This window comes from Dermochelys coriacea, chromosome 12 (genome assembly GCF_009764565.3).
Source record: "Dermochelys coriacea isolate rDerCor1 chromosome 12, rDerCor1.pri.v4, whole genome shotgun sequence".
Lineage (NCBI taxonomy): Eukaryota > Metazoa > Chordata > Testudines > Dermochelyidae > Dermochelys > Dermochelys coriacea.
The window spans coordinates 13,840,831-13,861,456 of NC_050079.1; the positions used below are offsets into that span (position 1 = coordinate 13,840,831).

General features: G+C 43.2%; 1 protein-coding gene across 4 annotated transcripts; it reads left to right on the forward strand.

Moving 5' to 3' along the window:
- Positions 1–1,210: 1,210 nt before the first annotated feature.
- On the forward strand, positions 1,211–20,365 carry LOC119841277 (AKT interacting protein). 4 transcript variants are annotated; one of them, XM_038368591.2, is made up of 10 exons: positions 1,211–1,427; positions 4,164–4,276; positions 7,713–7,918; positions 10,622–10,686; positions 10,766–10,866; positions 11,964–12,052; positions 12,130–12,228; positions 12,525–12,632; positions 15,472–15,532; positions 19,439–20,365. In XM_038368591.2, exons 2-10 carry the CDS (start codon positions 4,235–4,237, stop codon positions 19,547–19,549), a joined length of 882 nt encoding a protein of 293 aa, XP_038224519.1. In that variant the 5' UTR covers positions 1,211–1,427; positions 4,164–4,234; the 3' UTR covers positions 19,550–20,365. The 4 variants fall into 4 exon arrangements, with proteins under 4 accessions (XP_038224519.1, XP_038224523.1, XP_038224520.1 ...); XM_038368595.1 differs by having other exon boundaries at positions 1,279–1,427; positions 19,442–20,365; XM_038368592.1 differs by having other exon boundaries at positions 1,318–1,606.
- The last annotated feature ends 261 nt before the right edge of the window (positions 20,366–20,626 follow it).

The window sequence follows — 20,626 nt, forward strand, 5'->3', positions numbered from 1 at the left end:
AACGTGCAGTCACTGAATGTACAGTAGTGCTAAGCAAATGTAGAGTGGGTGTCAAACGGCGCCAGATCAGAATGGCAGTCTCTGACACTGTGCAGTGGTGTCATGTAAATGACTATATGCAATGTAGGGCAATGGTGAATCAGGCCCCAAGAGCCCACCTACCTGAATAGATCTGCGGAGGAAAACATGCCCTCTGCAATAGAAAAGGAGGACTTGTGGCACCTTAGAGACTAACCAATTTATTAGAACATAAGCTTTCGTGAGCTACAGCTCACTTCATCGGATGCATTTGGTGGAATAGCACTCTCTGCCATGCCCTAGCCACGATGCGGTCTCCTTAAATCTCCCTTAGAGCAATACTCTAGTACAAAAGGCAGGGTCTGGCGTCTGGCCCGCGGGCGGAATTACATGAACCCCGGGCAGGCGATAAGAAGTGCAGGAGGCGGTGCACCATGAACAAGGGCGGTACAGGCTACTGAAGAAAGGGTGCAACTGGGGATGTCAGAAATAGGGCCGGATTCTCAGCTACTGCAAATGGGCATCAGACCCGGCGTGACCCAGGAAGCAACCGCAAATCCGCATCTGCTTTGTAGCAGAGCCTGGTCTTCCTAAGCCACGGCGTCCCCGCGCTGAGCGCGCCCCGAGCTGCGGCCGCGGGCTGACACCGACGGAGGCCCACAGCCGTGACAGAGGGCTGCCGTCTCCCAGTTGAAGCCCGCCCCCCGGAGCCCCCCGCCCCCCGCCCGCGGCTCAGCAGGTGACCGGAATCGAGCGGCTGGGAGCAAGGGGCTGGGCCTGGCTGTCCCCCAAAGCGGGAGGGCAGGTGGAACATCCCCAGCCCCGCCCCAGCGCCTGGCTGCTGCTAGGCTCCGGCCAATCACAGGCACGTCTGACCCCACTTGTCCCGCCGCTCAGCAAGCGACGGTTGTGCCAGCCAATCGCTATCATGGCAGAGAGCGGACCTATCAGCCAATCGAAATAATTCATCTGTCCGTTTATCCCCGCCCCCAGGGAGTGACACCTGTATCAGCCAATCGTTGTCACTCACAATCGCAACAATGCCCATTCCTAGTCATCCATGGCCCTACTAAAACCTCCCTCAAGTCTTCTCGCCAATCGTCATCGTCCTCATTGGCGACGGGCAGCGTACCCTGGTAACCGGTTGCGGCCGCGTTTGGAGCGTCACAGGAGGAGCGGAGGTTTTGATTGGTCACTGTGGTAGTCATCGAACTGCAGTCACAACACTAGCCCAGAAAGAGCGGCCTGTGATTGGCTGCCTCTGCGGCCAATGCGTGTCAGAGGCCGGCCGGATATCGCTGTTGGGGGCGGGTGTTAAACAGAGCTGCGGACGAGGGGAGAGGACTGGAAGCGGCGGTTGGTGGGGCCTCGGCCGCGCTTGCAGCGAAGTGTCTGGGGAACTCGTGCGGGTGAGTGGGGCCCCGTCTGGCTCCCCTGGGCAGCGGGAAAGAGCGAAAACGCGGCGTCCCCTCCTTACAACTAGCCCAACAACAACAACAACAACGGCGGCCGGGCGGAGACAGTCTGCGCAGGAAGGCGAACGCGCTGAGAGACCCGGTCGCTGCGGGGGTGGGAGGGGCTGCTGCGGGTAAGTGACGGCGGCACGGGCTGGGGCTGGGCGCGGCCGGGACGGGCGCTAGGGGCAGGCCCTACCGGCTCTGCTCGCCTCGCGGATGAGGCGGCGGCGGGTCGGGCCCGCTCCCCTCACAGGGGCGGTGTCACGAGGCGCGGGGGTGGGGTGGGGTGGGGGTGTCCGACCGGGAGCGTACGGCGGGGCAGGGGGCCGTGGCGGCAGAGCCGGCCGTTGTCGCTCCCCCGGGGCGCTGGCTTGGGTGGGCGAGGCCAAGCACTCGACGCTGTTTCCCGCTGGGCTCGCACGCGCTCGTTTTCCAAGCTATAAACCCGGCCTCTGCGCTGTCTCCGGCCGTCCCCGCTGCGTCCCGGCGGCTCGCCTCGTCTGCCTGCTCTCCCGTGCGCTCCGAGCTCGAGCAACCCAAGCCCTGGCTTCTGTAACCTGCCCACTGAGCGTAGGCTGCTGCGGGCTGCCCGCTTGTGCCTGCGAGCTGGAAGCTTTGCAGGGCAGAAACTCCTCAGCCTGGTGCAGCTTAACTAGTGGTCTAGTGCGGTGTGCAATGACGGAGCAATAAAGGTAAAGCGTGAGAAGGGAATGGGGAAGGGACTGTCACATGAGAATTGTGACTGAGACACTGGGAGGCCTTTGTATAAAGATGTGGCCATGATGCTGCCTCGAGGAAGCAGAGTTTGCGGACCAGTTTGACTGGTCAGAGATGTCTCAATAGTCCTGTTCATTTAGCATTTCTTATGACTGTATTAGAACCCCCAGATATTTGTTGGGAGCAGAAGTGTGTGCTTGAGGAGGCAGGAGGGAGAAAACAGGGATGGGGCTTATTCCCTGCATCTTGTCTCCTGAATGCATCTTGAAAAGGAGGACTTGTGGCACCTTAGAGACTAACAAATTTATTGGAGCATAAGCTTTCGTGAGCTACAGCTCACTTCATCGGATGCATCTTGTAAATCTGCTGGCTGGAGGGATTATGCTGGAGAACCTATTCATAAGGATGTGATTGCGAAGCCATAATCTGGGTGGGTGAATGGCTTGAAAATGAGCAGATGAAGTTTTGAGAAGACTCAAAATCTGAGGGCTTGTCTGAGTTCTGTTAATGTACCAATTTTAACTATTGGTTGTAACCATATATTTAAATCAGTGAAACACTTAGTGTGGCTGAAGTTTTATTGTTATAAAATGCTTTATTTGTATCTAGTTGAATTGATTTTTTTTTTCTTTAAAAGCAGGCAGATATGGCTTTGTAGAAATTTTGCTGAAAGTTCACGTTTTTACAAGTGCTGCTTTAAGTTTAAAGGAGCATTATTTCCTAACTTCCTGCTGAATGGAATCAAATTGTGTAATGAAAAACACAACCATTAGTCCTGACTGAGACTAGCCACTGGTGATTATTTGATCTGGGGAAAAAAGCTATTATAACAGCTATAAAAGAAATGGACAGGCATTAATGGTGAATTGACTCATGAATCTTTATTCTATGGAATCATATAGAAATTATATAAAACTGTTCCAAAATGCTTTAGAGAGACAAGGTAGGTGAAGTAATAGCTTTTATTGGACCAGCTTCTGTTGGTGAGAGAGACAAGCTTTTGAGCCACACACAGAAGTTGTTCCAATAAAAGATATTACTTCACCCATCTTTTGTCCCTAATATCCTGGGACCGACACAATTACATCTACACTGCATACCAAAATACTTAAGTTACTATAACTAGAGATTGGGGGGAGAAATTCAGAGTTGGAGAAATGGGCTGTACTAGAGAGGAGCTGCTTCACACACACGCACGCGCGCTGAAATCTCTTTAAAGTAGATAAACTGATGTTAAATGAGTAGGGGAAAGGGGAGTAGTAGAGGCAGGGATCCAAATGGGAGTTTCATTGAGGCACTTACCAACTCTACTGAAGTAATTTCTGTTGGGACCACTGATCATACTAAGTACATAGTGTGCTTTTTGTAATGGAACACAATTTTAAAAAAAAAAAGGTTACAGAGAAACTTCTGCATTTTGTGACTTTATCTATTCCTGGCTGCATTTCTATGCAAATGAAAACACTATGACACACATCATGAAAGCTCCACAAGCTTAATTCCTTCATTGGGAATGACAGAGTTTTCAAACTAATATTCTAGAAAGGCATTCAGTCTTGCAGAGTCAGCTAATCAAAACCAGGGATGAAAAAACTTGCCCAAGCTACAGAATAGGCTATTAGAGTGCTACCCGCAATTGGACTTAACTGTTTGTTGGGTAGCTTAGTTTTCTTGAATTCAACATTGGGCGGTTGCAGGCCTGTCCAATGGCATCTTTGCAGAGAGGAGAATATGGCTGAAAGGTGCTATATACGTTCAAATATGATTTCTGTTGATTTTTATGAATGTTTAGAAATAGCTTGGAGCGCTTTTGAACTAGTTGAGGTTGATTACTGTTACAGAAACTTCTGTTTCTGAAGTTCAGAATGAATGTTATGTCCTATTAATAGGCTAATTAGGTCTGACCCCAAATGTGTTGAAATCTTTGTTTATGACAAACACTCTTTAACGCTTAATTCTGTATGTTTTTAGGCTAGAAAGTGACATCAAAGTACTGGAGAGGATCTGGAGACATTTGCAGCCCTTTACTTGGGATACACGTTATGAACACTTTCTGGAGCATGTCTACAAGTTCCTCACGCAAGGTGGATATTTTAATAAACAATATCTGCATTGTTAATCACCTCTTATCAAGCTGTACTGCATAATATTACAAAACAGATTTACATTTATCAAAATATAAAGCCTGTAACTATCTAAAGTGACTTAAAATGAAACCTCTTTAAAAAAGAAATCTTGACAAGGTAGTGTTATCAGAATGCTGTGGGTTTCTTGACTGTTATTTAGACAGCGATGAGGTAAACAGAAGGTAGCTCTGGTTAGCAGAGTCTGTAAAACTGAATCCTCTAACTTGCAGTATTATACTGCAATGTCTGCCTAAGTATAAGTCAGTCTCTTCATGGGAAACTGAAATCCATGACTACCTCATCAAGAGGTGGATATTAGTAACTTGAATCCTGTTGAGTCTTATCCAGGTTCTTGCAGCTGTGATACTCTGGGCCAAGCTTTAACTAGACGTTTCCTGGACATAAGGTGTGTACCTGGGACTTCTGTGTCTATTTGACCTAAAAGATGAGCACAAATAGCAGGCTTCTAAAAGGTCGGATTTTTGAAACCTGTCTTCTGTCAGCAACTCTTTGTGGGAAGAGAGCAGGGAGTGCTCTTCAACATGGTTCTCACTCTTTCTCTGGTCCTTCACCTCCCCAATCCCAGACTAGAGCTGGAAAATAGCAAAACTATGGATTGCCTTCTAGGTTTGGCAAGTCATGATTGTCATTATTGTGAATCCAAAAGCTAACCTTGAATGCCTATCTAGTATTCAATTAGGGCCATGTCAATTAAATATTTTAAAGTTGGGCACTTGGGTGGGCATGTTTTGAGTGCAGATCTAAGGGCTCTTTCTCTATGCTATGTCTTTAAAGAACTATAATCTGTAATAGATCTATTTTATATGCAGCTCTGAATGTGAAAAGCCATGAATAAAAATACTGGAAAAGGTTGCTGTTGGGTTGAATACTTACGATTCTGTATGTATCTTGAAAATTTGAATAATCTACAGTGAATGTACCCTCTTTAAAAAAAAAAAAAAAAAAAAAAAAAAAAAAAAAGTGAAGCCGCTCAGATTTACATAACACCTTGTTAAAGTGGTTTGCCGAGGTGGGGAGGCTTTTCCCATCCTCTTTGTTGTGAGGACGCTTCTGTATTGAGTTCTAGTTCTGAGCAAGGTAGACAGAATATCCATATATTATTTAAGTGGATAGTAAACTAAAGAGATGTTGAATACAGGCAGTCCTCGGACTTACAACGTGCAAATTGCATCGTAAATCGAAACATCGTAATTCGGGATTGCAATTCACTCCATTGTGGGTCCGAGTGTTGTGAAGTCTAAAGCAATTATTATAAGTGCTGTTTGTTGAATGTCATAAAGTCGAGGATCGCCTGTACTAGTCTGAAGCAATCCTTTGTCAAAAAATATTTTAAAATTCTGCATATTTTATTTGTCAATAAATAAATGTGAAGGTTTCAGCATGGCAGTGGGGAGCATAGGGCACTGGCTGCAGGGAGGTGGGAGATTACCCTGCAGCCCAGCCTAGCCCCCCAACCATGTTCCTCCTCTTTCACTCCCTTTTCCCCCCACGGACTTGGTGGTGAGGCTGCCCCTGACCCTGACACAGTGCAAAGGCTGGGCCTGCCTGAGGAATACACTCGGGCCCTGTATCTGCAAGCTAAGCACACAAAGATAGCAAGCGAGGGGGACAGAGTCTAGCGTATTTGCCCAGCCTTGGCCATGATCCAGGTGTGGGACAGGCAGGCTCATCCTGTCAGGATCCAAGGTGGAGGGGCTTAGTGTGGGAGGGATCCAAGTGTTGGATAAAAGGGTTCAGTGTGGGGTCCAGGTGATTGGGAGGGGGTGGGGGTTTGGGATGGGAGTGAAACTCTGTAGAGGGGGTCCAGGTGAAGAATGGTTGGGACTCAGTGGAGAGGAGTCTGCATGTTTCGGGTGTCAAGGGGGAGTGGGGCTTGGTGGGGGTATGGGGGGTCTGGATGCATGGGGGTTGGGTGGACCAGGGAGCAGCTCCTGTACAATGACCCATCTCTTCCTTCTACCCAAGCTGGGGAGTGATGGGGGCAGGAAGTGGGATGTGTGTGCATGGCACTTCCTGCAGTTGGGGGACACTTCTGGTGTTGGGTGGGACCTGGCCCTGGCTGCTCCTTGCAGGGGAAGAGAGAGTCCCATCCTCCCCAGCCCAGCCGGGACTAACAGCTAAGCCCCTCACAGGGTACGAGCCACCTGCTGGGACATCCCTAGCCCTATGGTGACTTAGCTCTATCTGCTCCGGGCACCCAAAACGACATGCCTGCGGTACTGGGAAGGGGGGCCTGCCCTCTATTGTGGCTTCCCTGTCAGAAGTCAATTTTCTTGAAAGCAAAGAAATCTGCAGGGGACATGAATTCTGCACATGCTCAGTGGTGCAGAGTTTCCCCAGAAGTGTATGGAACAATCTGTCCCACATGTCCTCATTTATCAGGAGGAAGAACAACTAAAACTTCAGTCTTTTACTTCCAAAATTCTCAGCAATGGTAGAAGTTACAGTGATGGTGATTATGATGTGGATGTTAGATCAGTTCTCAGACCTTTTACAGAAGACACCAAACAGTCACATGGTAACTTTCCATCACTAAACTGTAGTCTAAATTCTAACCAGTAACCCAGAAGTCTGTCTTGGCCTTGAACTATAACTCATTCTCCCACATGTAGAGTGAATACTTTCTCAAGCCTTTTGACTACTTAAGTGCAGTGGTGATTATTTCCTGGGCAAAATAGAAAGCACGATAATCTTTAACTGGTTAATATAGTGAAATACTTACAACGGACGCATGTAAAATCTCTGTCTTCTGGGTTGATGGCTGAAGGACTATAGGCAGCCCAGGCTATCTAACGTGATGGTTACAAACAATGAGGATAGGCTAGTATAATCTACTCAGTTATGTTGTGCCTGCCTCGGCACAAACATTTCCCACAGAAGTGGAAGACGTCATTCCCTTGAACTCATTGCCCCAGAATGTTCCACTCTCTTCTTCCTACTAATCATTCATGCATTTAATTTGCAGAGAGACTTGTTAGTGGAATTGAAGTGGTTCATCTCAATACATAGAGTGTTAGAAATGAAGACTGATTTGGAAGCTAATGTTAGATTACCCGTCAGTTAGTTACCCGACAGCTAATGTTAGATTACCTGTCAACTCCACACAAGTTGCTTTAATCTACAGCTTTTACCACCTACTAAAGCAGTGTCTGCTCAGATTTCAGCCAGTGCCAGTAATAAAGAAAATCTGTAAGGAAGCAACTTGTGTGGAGTCCATGACTATGTAATAACGAGTAAGGTGAAATCTTTCAAACCTAATTCAACTTTGTTGGTATATAATTGAATAGAAGTTTTAGCTTGCAGCCTAAACTATTCAGTGGCTTATAAAATATGAACTTGAAATGCTAATATATATTGTTTATGTATTTAACAGAGACCTGAAACGGAAGAAAAGACTCTGACTGGAGAGTTGAGAACCAGTCCTCCACGCACCTCTACAAAGAAACAGCTGCCTTCTATTCCAAAAAATGCTTTGCTGATGACCAAGCCTGCTTCTCCTGCCCCTTCTTCCCAGTCTACGAATGGAACGCATGCCTCCTATGGGCCTTTCTACTTGGAATACTCTCTCCTTGCAGAATTGTATGTTGCTTTAGTTTTAAAATATTTCACCTTTTTAGCTCACTGGTCTTGTACTTTAGAAAACTTAAACATCATTGCAGAGAGTAGCTTTAGAAACAGTTCTTGTATAGAGCTTTTAAAACCATACCCAGGATGCTAGTTTAGTGTTTAAAACGCTGCAAAACTAATAGTCTTATCTTGGAGAGGAGTTGCTCTTTTGGAGTTTGTTTTTGGCTATAGCTTTGGATGGTCCTCTTGAACATAGCACACTTAAAATCCAAATATACCTATCTTGGGCGCTTTGCATCCTCAATACGATGAAAAATGTACACTAAATTGCTTTTAGGAAGGAAATTTATTTATTTTTTTTAAAAATAAATAAATAAATAAAAGCTAGCATGGTACCTTCCTGCAGGACATAGCTTAGCTAAAAGCCAATGTATCTTCCTAATCTCACCACCGCCTAATATGGCGGGTGTATCAGGGATAGAGTAACCATACATCCCGTTTTGGCTCGGACAGTCTTTTTTTTTTTTTTTTTTTAAGGCCTTCACTGGCTGTCCTTACTTTTTTTTGGCAAAGTGGGCTTTTGTACCATTTGTTCTTGCCAACTTGATCAGATGGCAAGAGTAAACAGGACAAATGCCCACTTCTGTCGAAGGGTGCAGAGGAACATGTGGTGGTGGGGGAGCGGTAATGTTGCCCTGCACAAGGGAGAGGCAGGGCTTGGACAAGCAGCGATACCAGCTCCAGCCTGGCATGGGGGCCAGTCCCATATGGGGAGGGGGGCTCAGGCCTGTGGCTTGTGCCAGCCCCATGTGGGAGGTGGTGGTTGCAGGGTGCTTGGACAAGCTGCAAAGGTGGGGCTTTAAGACTAGCTGTGGACTGTTCCTCAGTCATGTGTGATCAATGTGCAGCAACTAAAGTGGCTACTTATATGGAAAGTCAATATTAGGAAAGCCATCTTCTAATGAATTTTACCATGAAATTTATAATGGGGGGTGGGGGGAGCCAATGAAATGTAACTAGTCAGCTTTCCATGGATCATCAGGAAGTGCTTTGGACCGCTGCTCCATGGATCGGTCTGGGAGCGTGAGTGTAGGAGGGAGCATAAGATGCACATTTGTATTGCACATTTTTCTTGCGTAATTTGTCTAGTCACTTCGTCTGGTGCATTCTCAGCTATGAAACAGATTTCTGAATGCAATTCCCAGAGTCCTGATGCAATGCTAATTTTGAAAAACATTTTTCCATTTAAAAATCTTAAACTGAAGATGAGAACTTTTTTTAAAAAAACTTTAGTTCTATTTAGAAAGTTTACATACACTTTTTCATGCTGTGGTGCTCTGGTTAATCTTCTGACAACCTGAGTTTCTAACGTCTTAATCAATTTAAGATACCAGTGTCATGGAGTGCAGTGGAGAAAAATGGTCTCCTGTTGCTAAGCAGTTGCTGATGGCATGGAAATCAAAGCCTCAGCGGAAGGCACTGATAACAAAGGTTTTTTTTTTAAAAAAAGGTACTATAACAAATGATGTTGTCTGACTTTGATGCTAGTACAGTCAGAGACAGTTCACTAGTTCGTTGTTGGCCTGCTGTGGTCAGCTTAAAACAGATTTGTGAGTGTGCCAGCTAATCAGAGAAGCCTATTTATAAATTGCTTTAGCTGAATACTGTGTTAACCATTCATTTTCAGTGAATGGCTCAGTAAAATTCTATTTAGTGTTTCCAACACCATGTTGGAAACGTACCAATTTTTTTCCCACTCTCGAACAGAAAAAATGTTGTGTTGTTTTTTTTTATCCACTCTCAGCATTGCAGTGCTATTTCCATGATATAATGGTGTCTACTAAAGGGCAAAAGCAATAGAGAGGAAGGTGAGGGGAGAAATCGGTTGTAGTCCATTGGACGTGAACGGCATAAAATCATCAAGTTAGTAATTCCATGATACAAAGTAGAGGGCTCAGCTCAAACTTGTGTGACCAGTCTCAAATGACTGGGGAGTGGGAAGGGAGAAAATAGGGGGTCAAAACTCAGGTCATACATTGTTTTCTTGCCTTGAATTTGGTGATTCAGCCCTCACCTATTGCTCCTGGTACTCTGAGGCCTTACTTGTCTAAAATGATTTCTTGCACTTGCCTGCCCTCATTGGTTGGCATCTTCACTTGCCCTATTCTGTTGCCACGCCACTTCGCCCTTGACCTACAGTAGTTACCATGACTGACTGGAAAGCATTGTTTAAATTTCAAGTTAAAGCTTTGGTTAATATTAAAAAAATAGAACCACAAGCAGTTATCATTCACCACACCTGCCCCAAATCCATCTGTCAAATTGTCTATAAAATGTCTCTTCCATTGCTGTGTAAGAGCCATACAAATGAGAAACTGACTATAGGAGGAGAGTGAAAATGACTTGACCCAGTGCTGACTTTCCCTCCTAATCATTTATTTCCAGTAACCTTGGAACAAGAGGCATAAGAATATCCTACCAATCTCTCTTTAATTGGGGTCGGGGAGGGAAAGTGGATTCTTTAGTCCCTTACCCCTCCTCCCATGAGCACATCCACCCTTGGGATTGGAAGGGAAATTTTTTCTAAGAGTTCCTTGTTGAGATATTGGCAGCACAGCACTGGACTTTCTTGTGTACTGAGAAGTCTTCTGCAGAATGCATATACTAATCCAGTCCTCACAGCTCTTTATCCTAAAAGACTGATTATTATTACAGCACTTTGGTCGTAAAGCAGAAGCTGCCAGGAGTTTATGTGCAGCCATCTTACAGATCAGCATTAAGTAAGTTCAGGAGTAGTTCTTTTATTTTACCATATTTAAGGCATTTTGCACCAACTCATACAACTTTTCTCCCTAACAGTGTGGTTTGGAGTAATATTCATAAGACATGGCCTCTACCAGGATGGTGTGTTCAAATTTACAGTCTACATCCCTGACAATTACCCAGATGGAGACTGCCCAGTAAGTGCTGGAGTAATCCAACAACAATCATGAAACTTAGTTTCCTTTTATGGAGTTGGAGAATGGCATTTGTTCAGTTCCTGGGACTGGCTTTGTTCACTGGTTGGTGAAGATTAGGAACACACTGCTGACTGGCTTGTACACCCTACCTATTGTCCATGGAGGATCATCTTGTTACTCCGTAGCAACTCCACTGTCTGCATTGGGTGTGGGGTTGACTTTCAGGCTCGACCAGTCCTATTAGAGGTTTAGGACTTGCATTGTAGTAACTGTAATTATGATCATAGTAGTCTTTAGAGGAGTGGCTGACTACTTAAAGTATTTTCTTGTCTCTTAAGCTTGGGTGAAGGTGGGAATGGAGCTGTCATCTGCGACTTTGTCTCAGTAACTTCGTTTCCTTTTGGTATGTAAAAGGAAACAATATTCCTGTGCCTTTGTCCAACTGGGGTACTTTTGTTTCTTCCTAGGATCAAACTTTTTAGGACTGGCGGCAGAATATTCTTGCTTATGAAATTGGTCTCCTCTGTCAATATGATTGCTTTCAGAGCACAATGAAGATGTGCTTAGCCAGGCTTCCATAATTTTTTTTATGTTGGCAGAACATTTCAGCCACAAACTCCTGAAGGAAGCAGTTTAATTGACAGCTTTTAAGAAGTAATTTAAATGCTTTTTAAAGGGACAGCATCAGTGGGGAAACTTTTTTTTTTAAAGTTATAAATAGTTAATTCTGCACCTGTTCCTAAGTCCCCCTGCCAGTTTTGGGGTTTTAAATCATTTTTCTATTAAAAACTGCCCTCTTTCTGTAGGAACTTACACAAACAATAGGAGAACTAACTATAAAGAGGAAACAGTGAACTGGCCAGACACAATGCTGTCAGATGTTTTAAAAGTAAAAAATTTTTTTTCCCACTCTCTTCTCAATTCAAGCAATGCAAGGGGTTGCTTCTAACAAAAGTAACAGAAGTCCCCTTAAGGATTTGGGCACCCATTAACAGGGTCCTAAAAACACATCTAAGTGAAAGTTTATTATGAATCAGATTAAACATAGGTTTGAGTAATTTCACTAAAGCAATTTTGAACTTTTATTTTTAACACAGCGCTTGGTGTTCGACCTACCAGTCTTCCACCCACTAGTAGATCCCCTCTCAGGTGAATTAGATGTGAAAAGAGCATTTGCAAAATGGAGGTGAGTACTAATGTACTGTTGTCTAATACAGAAATGCTGAACCTCTGTCCCTCACTAACTACCTACTCTCTTCTTAGGCGAAACCATAATCATATATGGCAAGTACTAATGTACGCTCGCAGAGTCTTCTACAAGATTGATACGACCAGTCCTTTGAATCCAGAAGCTGCAGTGCTGTAGGTGTCCTCCTAAACTGTTTTGGCTATGTATTTAGAACTTCATATTCCCTTTTCGTTAAGCTTTTTGTTTATTTCTTTACTTACAGACGCAATACCTATACCAGATTCTAGATTAAACAGCTAAATTTACCATATCATTTGTTTTTAGCGCCTGTTTATGGTGTATAGCATCAGATAGCTAAACAAACTTAAAATACCTCATTCCCCTAGCCTCCCCCATCTTAAAAAACCAAGACTACTTTACATCTTGCTAATTTCATATGGTGAAGTTTTAAGAAGTGTCTCTCTTATAGATATGAAAAAGATATTCAGCTGTTCAAAAGTAAGGTGGTAGACAGTATCAAACTATGCAGCAGTCACTTATTTGATCAGCCTAAAATAGAAGATCCCTATGCAATTAGGTAAGTAGCCTATGCATTATACTTCCATATGTTCTGCTGTTTTGAATTCAAGCATACACTCAGTATAACTTTTGATGCCAAGTCCTGGTATGCCATCACTTCTGGTCTAATAACCCTGACGGTTCCTTTTTCCTCCTTTACAAAAATCCCTTTATACACGCATCTGAATCAGGGTAGTTGACAGTTAATACTGAGTAAAAGCTTAATGCAGACTGACATAACACTGCTAGAGAGACAAGGTAGGTGAAGTAATTTTATTAGACAAATTTCTGTTGGTGAGAGAAACAAGCTTTTGAACTTGCACAGAATTCTAAAGGTCTGAGAAAGATATTCAGCATGTCACAGCTAAATACAAGATGGAATGAATTGTTTAGAATAAGTAGTTAAAGCATTTCAAGGGACCATTCAAGGTGAAGTGGCCTGTTAACACCTCTCCAGTCACAAGGGACAAAAGGAGGGGAAAAAAGTTTTGTGGGGGCCAGTTTCCTCCAGGACACAACTGACTTCCCCTACAAAGTCCAACATTAACAATCTCCCTCAGAACACCATCCTTGCTGCTATGGATATCACTTCCCTGTACACCAACATCCCTCACAATGATTTCATTGCTGTGTACCTCAAGTATTAACTAGACTGGATAACCCTCAGATATCCATCCCAAACACTCTGTCCAACTAATCCATTTCATCCTGATCAGTTTTGCATTCACTAACAAACACTTGTTCCTAAACCAGGGGAACAGCCATGGGTATTAGAATGGCTACCCAGTAAGCCAACCTCTTTGTGGGCCACCCGGAAGAAGAATTTCTGGACAAATGCACCCCAAAACCAATGTATCTCAGGTATATCATTGATATTTTCATCCTTTGGACAAACGGACTCAACTCACTGATAGATTTCCACCACATCTTTAAACTCTCTAGAGTACTCCCACACTAGCATCAATTTCCTGGACATCGTGATCAGCTTCAGCAATTGAACCCTAAAGGCTACGATGTACAAGAAACCCCCTGATTACTACATCTGTGAAGACAGGTGTGGTGACAATCTCAGACACACCAAGAATTCTCTTACCTACAACCAGGCACTTGGATACCACCGAATAAGCTCTGAGGAAAAAGTTTGGGATATACACCTTAACACAATCACGGAATGTGCCACCCAAATATCCCAAGAGATGCTGTTTTGATACAGTAATAAAACCCCCTCTGCCTGCACCTCTGGTTGTCACTCCCTGTGGGTTCCTGCCTATTGTGGTGAGTATCTTCAAACAATTACAACCCACAGTTAATGGGAACCACATCCTGAAAAATCTTTCCTGCACCCCTTCTCTGGCTGTCAAATAACTTCCAGCCTCTCCAAGCTTATCAGAAGTTCCCCACAGACCAGGACATACCAATTCAGTGATACCATACCCTGGCAGAACAAATGATGCAAAACTTGTAGACACATTTCCACTGCTGTGGTGATCAATACCCCCTTCCTCTACAACACACCTGTTAAAATCATGCATCCTACACATGACTATCACGTGGTGTACCTCATCCACTGCGCTAAATGCCCCAATAACCACTATGTGGGTGAAACCAGTCAATCACTACGCTCTTGAATGAACTCTCACAGAAAAATGGTAAAAAAACACACCATATCACCTATGGGTTAACACTTTTTTTTTTTTTTTTTTTTTTTTTTTTTTTACAGAGCAGTGAGACTCAATCTGACCTCACTTCTCATTCTCTAAGGAAATTTGCCCAACATCTGCAAAAGACAAGCCTGGGACATTAAATTCATAACATTGCTAGATACTAAACATCATGGACTGAATAGATGCACTGGATGTATAGCTTACTACAATCTAGAACTCACTTAAACGCCCCAGCTTTTTTCCTCCTTTACTCCTGTGTCTAGAGAGCTGTTAACAGGCCACTTCACCTTGAATGGCCCCTTGAAATAGTTTAACTACTTATGCTAAACCATCTGTTCCACCTTCTTATTTAGCTGTGGCACTATTTCCCACACCTGAAGAAAAGCTCTATACAAGCTTGGAAGTCCCTCTACCTCTCCCTCCCTCCCCCAACAGACATTGGACTGATGCAAGATATTACCTCATCCACCTTGTGTCTCCAATATTCTGGGACAAGGGTTACCAGATAGAAAATGTGAAAAATTGGGACGGGGCTGGTGGGTAATAGGTGCCTATATAAGAGACAGCCCCAAATATCAGGACTGTTCCTATAAAATCGGGACATCTGGTCACCCTATATGGGACCAACATGACTACAACAACACTGCTAAACTAATATGTAAATTTCCTTACCAGTTATCCATTAAACCCTTGGCTTGCTTAATGGAATAACCTGATAAAATATTCTGGTCACTTTAAGGGCACCCAAGGAACAAATCTGGTGTTCAGATATTTATAAGTTGAACTTGCATGCTTATAGTTTGAACTGTTGCAGTGGCAATATAGCTCTGTGAAACTTAGTTTTGGTAGAACTGTCAACTAATCACTATTAGTGTATTTAGCGTTTGGTGGTGAATGCCTAATTCTTGGTGTTTGGTGAAATGAGTATTTGGGTGCTTGACGCTGAGCAGATATGTTGGATGAGATCTGTGATGAGCCACTTTGTGGATTAGGTATTTTTTCTCTTTATGCTGTTGGTGGGAGAAACAAGGTTTTGCAGCTCACTGAAAGCTTGGAGTAACATTAGACATCTTCCCCCTCACTCATTGCTGTTGTTTGTTTTTTGTTTTTTGTTTTTTTTTCCTCTGAAGTGGGTAGTTGGGTGACGGAACATTAAAGCAAAAAAGTTTGTGACGCTTCTGCTTTCTTCTATAGCTTTTCTCCATGGAATCCAGCTATACATGATGAAGCTAGAGAGAAGATGTTGACTCAGAAAGTATGTAGACAAAGTCCAACTTATTTATATTACAGTAACACTCAAAGTATTGGGCACTGTAGAGCAGAGATGGTCTTCATTTATTTTTGTAAAGAGCTTGTATTCTATATAAAATCCTACATGTACTTATAAGACTTTTATAAGTGGATGTCTTCAGTTGGGCAGTTAAGTAAATGTCTTGAGTCTCAAAAGCACAGAGCATCCAGCAGCTCACTTACAAAATAATCTTGGCTACACAGTTCAATGCTGCCTGAGAGCACTGTTGAAGGTTCATGTGCTTTATTTCTCAGACATGTCAAGTCTGATGGAAGTGACTGACTGTTAATGACTAACACTAGCTACTGTCTGGTAGCCTGTCCGAGGTTGGATATGTTCAGTGTTGTGCTCCTGTTGCTTGAACAGGTGACTACTTAGCATCAACACAGTCACTTTCTTCATTTGAGGAGACTTGTTACCTAATGACAAATGAGTCAAAACTCCAGAACTTTCTAATTGCATTACATGTAAGAACTCTGCTGGGAGGAGGGAAATGATTTACTAAAACTACTTGGATGCTGCTGCTATTCCCCTTGGGAAATGTCAGTTCTAGAATACTAGAAACAACTTCCCTAAACAATTTTGGTCAATGTCAGAGTTGATTCATGTTATACAAAATATTAAGCACAAGCCATGGTGTTTCCTGGTCACTAGGGATGCTGCTGTCACTCCCTAGACCATGTACTAACGAAGGTATGTTACTGTTGTGATATTGATGGACTACAGGAGTTTTGGACTCATACCCTAACATAGTCTGATTACACCCATCTAACTGGACTATTGGGTAAAGTCTCTAGACTATGGAGATCGGGGTAGCTAAGATAATAGCTTTTGGGCAGGAGCACACCTTGCTGTGAAAGGCAGGAAATGGAGGAAGCTTTCTTTTTTTTTTTTTTTTTTTTTTTTTTTTTGGTTTTTATTTACTATGAGGACAAGTCCCTGTTCCAAGGTGGGGATCTCCAGTGGGGCTCTTCCCACTCCCAAAAAACACAAACCGCTGCCCCACTCAATCAGAAATGTCTACTGAAACTGAACCACATCCGTGCATGGGAACCAACTGTGAATAACTGACAGCACTCGGAACTGCAGCATTGCAGAGCTTTATCTACTTGCAGAGCATGGAATTTCTATGGTGGTGGTATCCTTGCCTGACTGAGGCATTGCAGATTTGCAGGACGACTGACTCGGGGAAAACTCTCCACCAGCCACTGACTGCTGTTCTTCTGAGATGCCTCTAATTGCAGGCCCTGCTACTTTCTCAGCGGGCTCAGATTTGCATCTCCATGCATAAAGTCTCAGCTGTTGTGCTCGTCTTCTCTGGCCTAAATATAGGTTCTCTATTAGGCCTCCATTATGTGCTGGTTCTACATGCTCCTTGGCAGTGTTCTCAGCAACATGTACCAGATACTGGAGTCAGATTGCTCTTCTGCATGTTCTGAGGCTGCAGGAGAGGAGGATAACTTGAGGAATGCATTGTAGTTCTCTGGTTTGACAACCCCCCGGCTCACCTACTCTGAGGGTCCTGGTAAAGAGATTAGGAAGTCTTCCTCTATGGAACAACTGAGATTTGCAGGAGAGAAGACTGCTCAGTAGGCTTGGGGTTGTGCTGATGGTAGAGGTGGGACTTACCACAACCACTGAGGTACATCAGGGCCACATCTGAACTTCACAACAAGCCTCAAAAAGAGTGAGAGGCTTCTTTCTTTTTAAATGGAAGCCTAGGTCTCCAGCAGTTATTTGATGCCTCCTACTAATCTTGTCAGAGTAGGCTTTCTATAGAAACATTAATCAACTAAATGCTGTTAGTAAATGCCAGTAGCGCAAAAGCTCTGAGATCTCTGAATCTTTAGTTTTCAGAGTAGCAGCCGTGTTAGTCTGTATTCGCAAAAAGAAAAGGAGTACTTGTGGCACCTTAGAGACTAACAAATTTATTTGAGCATAAGCTTTCGTGAGCTACACCTCACTTCATCGGATGCATTTGGTGGAAAAAACAAAGGAGAGCCTCTCTTTTTTTCCACCAAATGCATCCGATGAAGTGAGCTGTAGCTCACGAAAGCTTATGCTCAAATAAATTTGTTAGTCTCTAAGGTGCCACAAGTACTCTGAATTTTTAGTGTCATTCTGCTACCTCTTGGCCCATTAACTTCAAATATTGTACATACATCTTACTTAAGTCCTACTACTGATTGTTGTGGTTGAGACTTTGTGGATTTTAGAGGTGAGCCAAAATAGCTTATTTCAAAACAGGAGGCATCTGTCTGTGCCCAAAAACTTGGGGAAACAGGGTCAGGCCTGTTGAGTTTTAAAGCACGTAGGAGGGAGGACTTCATCCAGGATCTCTTGCCCTCAAACTGAAACCTACATTGCAGCTAGCATCCCAGCAGCTGATTTCCAGAGTGGGGTGGGTGGGTGTGTGTGTGGGTGTGTGTGTGTGTAAAATTTTTTGGTTGCTTGGTTTTTGGTGGATTCCTGGCACCTCCCCCCTTTTTTTGCTGTTTTGAACTGGCAGCTACTATTACCAGAAACTCTGATCACTGTCTGACAGACTTTCCAGGGCTACCTTCCTCCTGGAGACTCTGGGTTTCTGCCAGCATGCTGACACTTCGAGATTAACTTTGTGATGAATTAAGAAACCACTGGCTTACCTCCAAGGATCAGCTTTACTATTGGGGCACTTCTCATACTTGCGTGGATCAGTTAGCATTGCCAGGCAGAAAGTTTATCAGCATGTGAAACTTCCACTGCTCTCCCATCCAGTGGGGTATGTCATCTTGCAGAACTGATGCATTGTCTAAACATAACGTAGTGGGCGTACACAAAGGCCTCTCGATACTAAAAGCCTAAGTGGAGTCTACTACACAACCCACAGCAATATGCTTGATAGACACATCCTTTCAATACAGAAATCTGCAACCTGATCCCATTTTTTCCTTTGCTAGATGCTGAAGTGAATATGTAATCTTCAGAAGATGCCTTAGCCCCTTGCCTGTTGCCAGCTCCAATTTACTAATCTATCCTCTCCCTCCTTTCAAAGGATTGAAATTTCAATCCTTTCTTCTGCTTGCTCATTCTCATTTCTACATCTAGCTTAGTAGTTGGATAAGGTTTTTGGAGTGGTGCACCTTGTTCTCCACTGTTAAATGGTTTTCTAATACTCATTCATCAGTTTAGAGAATCCCTTCCTACAATATTGGCATTCTTTATCACTGTTAAGGTTATTTATTTAGGACTTCAGAATCCTCTCGGGGTTTGGGAGGGTGCCCTCTGCCTCTTGCACACTAGGATGCTGTGGTGTCCAGAAACCTTCAGCAAAGCTGCTTCCATCTTCAAACCATGGATCCTATACACTAGTGCTACTATACTAGTGGATGAGTATACTATAATAGGATCAACTTGAAGTAAAACACAGAACAAACCACCTTACTGTTAGTGTATTTTTGTTTATCTGTAAATGGGATTGACTACTTTTGACTACAATAACTTTGGTAGGGAAAGTGGCAAATGCTTGCTATGCTAGGGTGTTGGGAATGGGCCTCAATTTTTTTTTTTTTTTTAAATAAACAACCCAGCTTCTGGCTTTAGGTGTAGAGTAGCAAAAATGTATTGCAGCATTGAGATTCTTAATGTCCTACTTCGCATGTCTATGGCATTAGCAATGTGTAGTGTCTTTCAGATTGCCAGGCTATCAACATATCTTAAAATAGTAGCTAGGTTCCAGAGCATGCATTTATAATGTCCCTGTCTGAAAGGCAGGGATGGGTATAAAGATCTGCTAAGTGTAAAAATACCCAACAAAAAACTGTACTTTTTTAAAAAAAACAAAACAAAACACCATTTAGTGGATTCTGACTCTAACTTTGTTCTGCCTAGAAGAAGCCAGAAGATCAGCACTGCAAAAGCATGCAGGTGTCTGGGCTGTCATGGGTAAAGCCTGGATCAGTGCAGCCTTTCAGTAAAGAAGAGAAGACCATGCCTACCTAATTCTTCTGGACCAGGATGCACAAAACACTTTCTGTAGGTGGAGGGAATGTAATGGAGAGAGACACGGCAAACTGGCAGTTTCCTTCTTGACAATGGATTAGTAAAAACTGAATGATAGCAGTGACTCAAGTAAACCTGCTCAATGGATTTTTGTGGACTCTTCTCAGTGTTTTACATATGCATTTAAGTTTTAACAGCGGCCCAGAGGATGGAAGTATCTCTAAACATTGCAGTAATTCTATTAATGAAGACCGCCTAGGATGGTAACTCCCAGGGCTCTAAAATGCCTGGAGGGTTTGTCTAAGCTTTTATTTTCCTTTCAGGAATAGCAATTTCAAATCTTAAGGAACTGGCAGAAGTATTAGCAGGAAAAACTGATGCCAGAGGTAAGCTGTGTTCCTATAAACTAATATAGCAGATTTAAACACTATATTTAATTTTTAAATACATTGGTTTCTATTGTAAATACATTAGGATTTTAAATTGTAAATAGCTGGTTCAGTGACTCCAACTAGCATTTTCAAGAAAGGTGTAGCTGAGATTGGCACTCAGCATATGATATATTACTGACTTGCAAATAGATGTTGTCACTAAAGCACACATTAGTCTGACAAGGTGAGAGCAGAGGGTTAGGTTTACTAGGCTTTTATTACATAAACACTAAAAATCAAAGCTTTTATTGGTGGTTTTGAGCTAATAAAATATTAGAGGATGTTAGACTTCCTATGCGTTAAACCTGCAGGGATTACTAGGCTAGTTTGACTAATGTGTGTTAATAGTGACATCTTAAAAAATAAAAAAAAAAAATCATGTTAACACTGCTGCATTGTTCCTTTAACTTCACGGTAGTCTTGAAACAAATATCAGTAGTTGGTATGAAGACATCAGATTGTATGTTATAGATACTCTCTCTTTATACATAAATTAGTCATACCTATGTGCTTTGTCCAGGGTACTAAAAGGAATCCTTAGTTTTGTGTGCACACAAGTATGAAATGGGAGGGTTTTTTTGTTTACTTTTGAGTCCTTTAATAGCCCTTTAATGTGGGGCAGTCTGACGAGGTCTGTTTTCTGTTT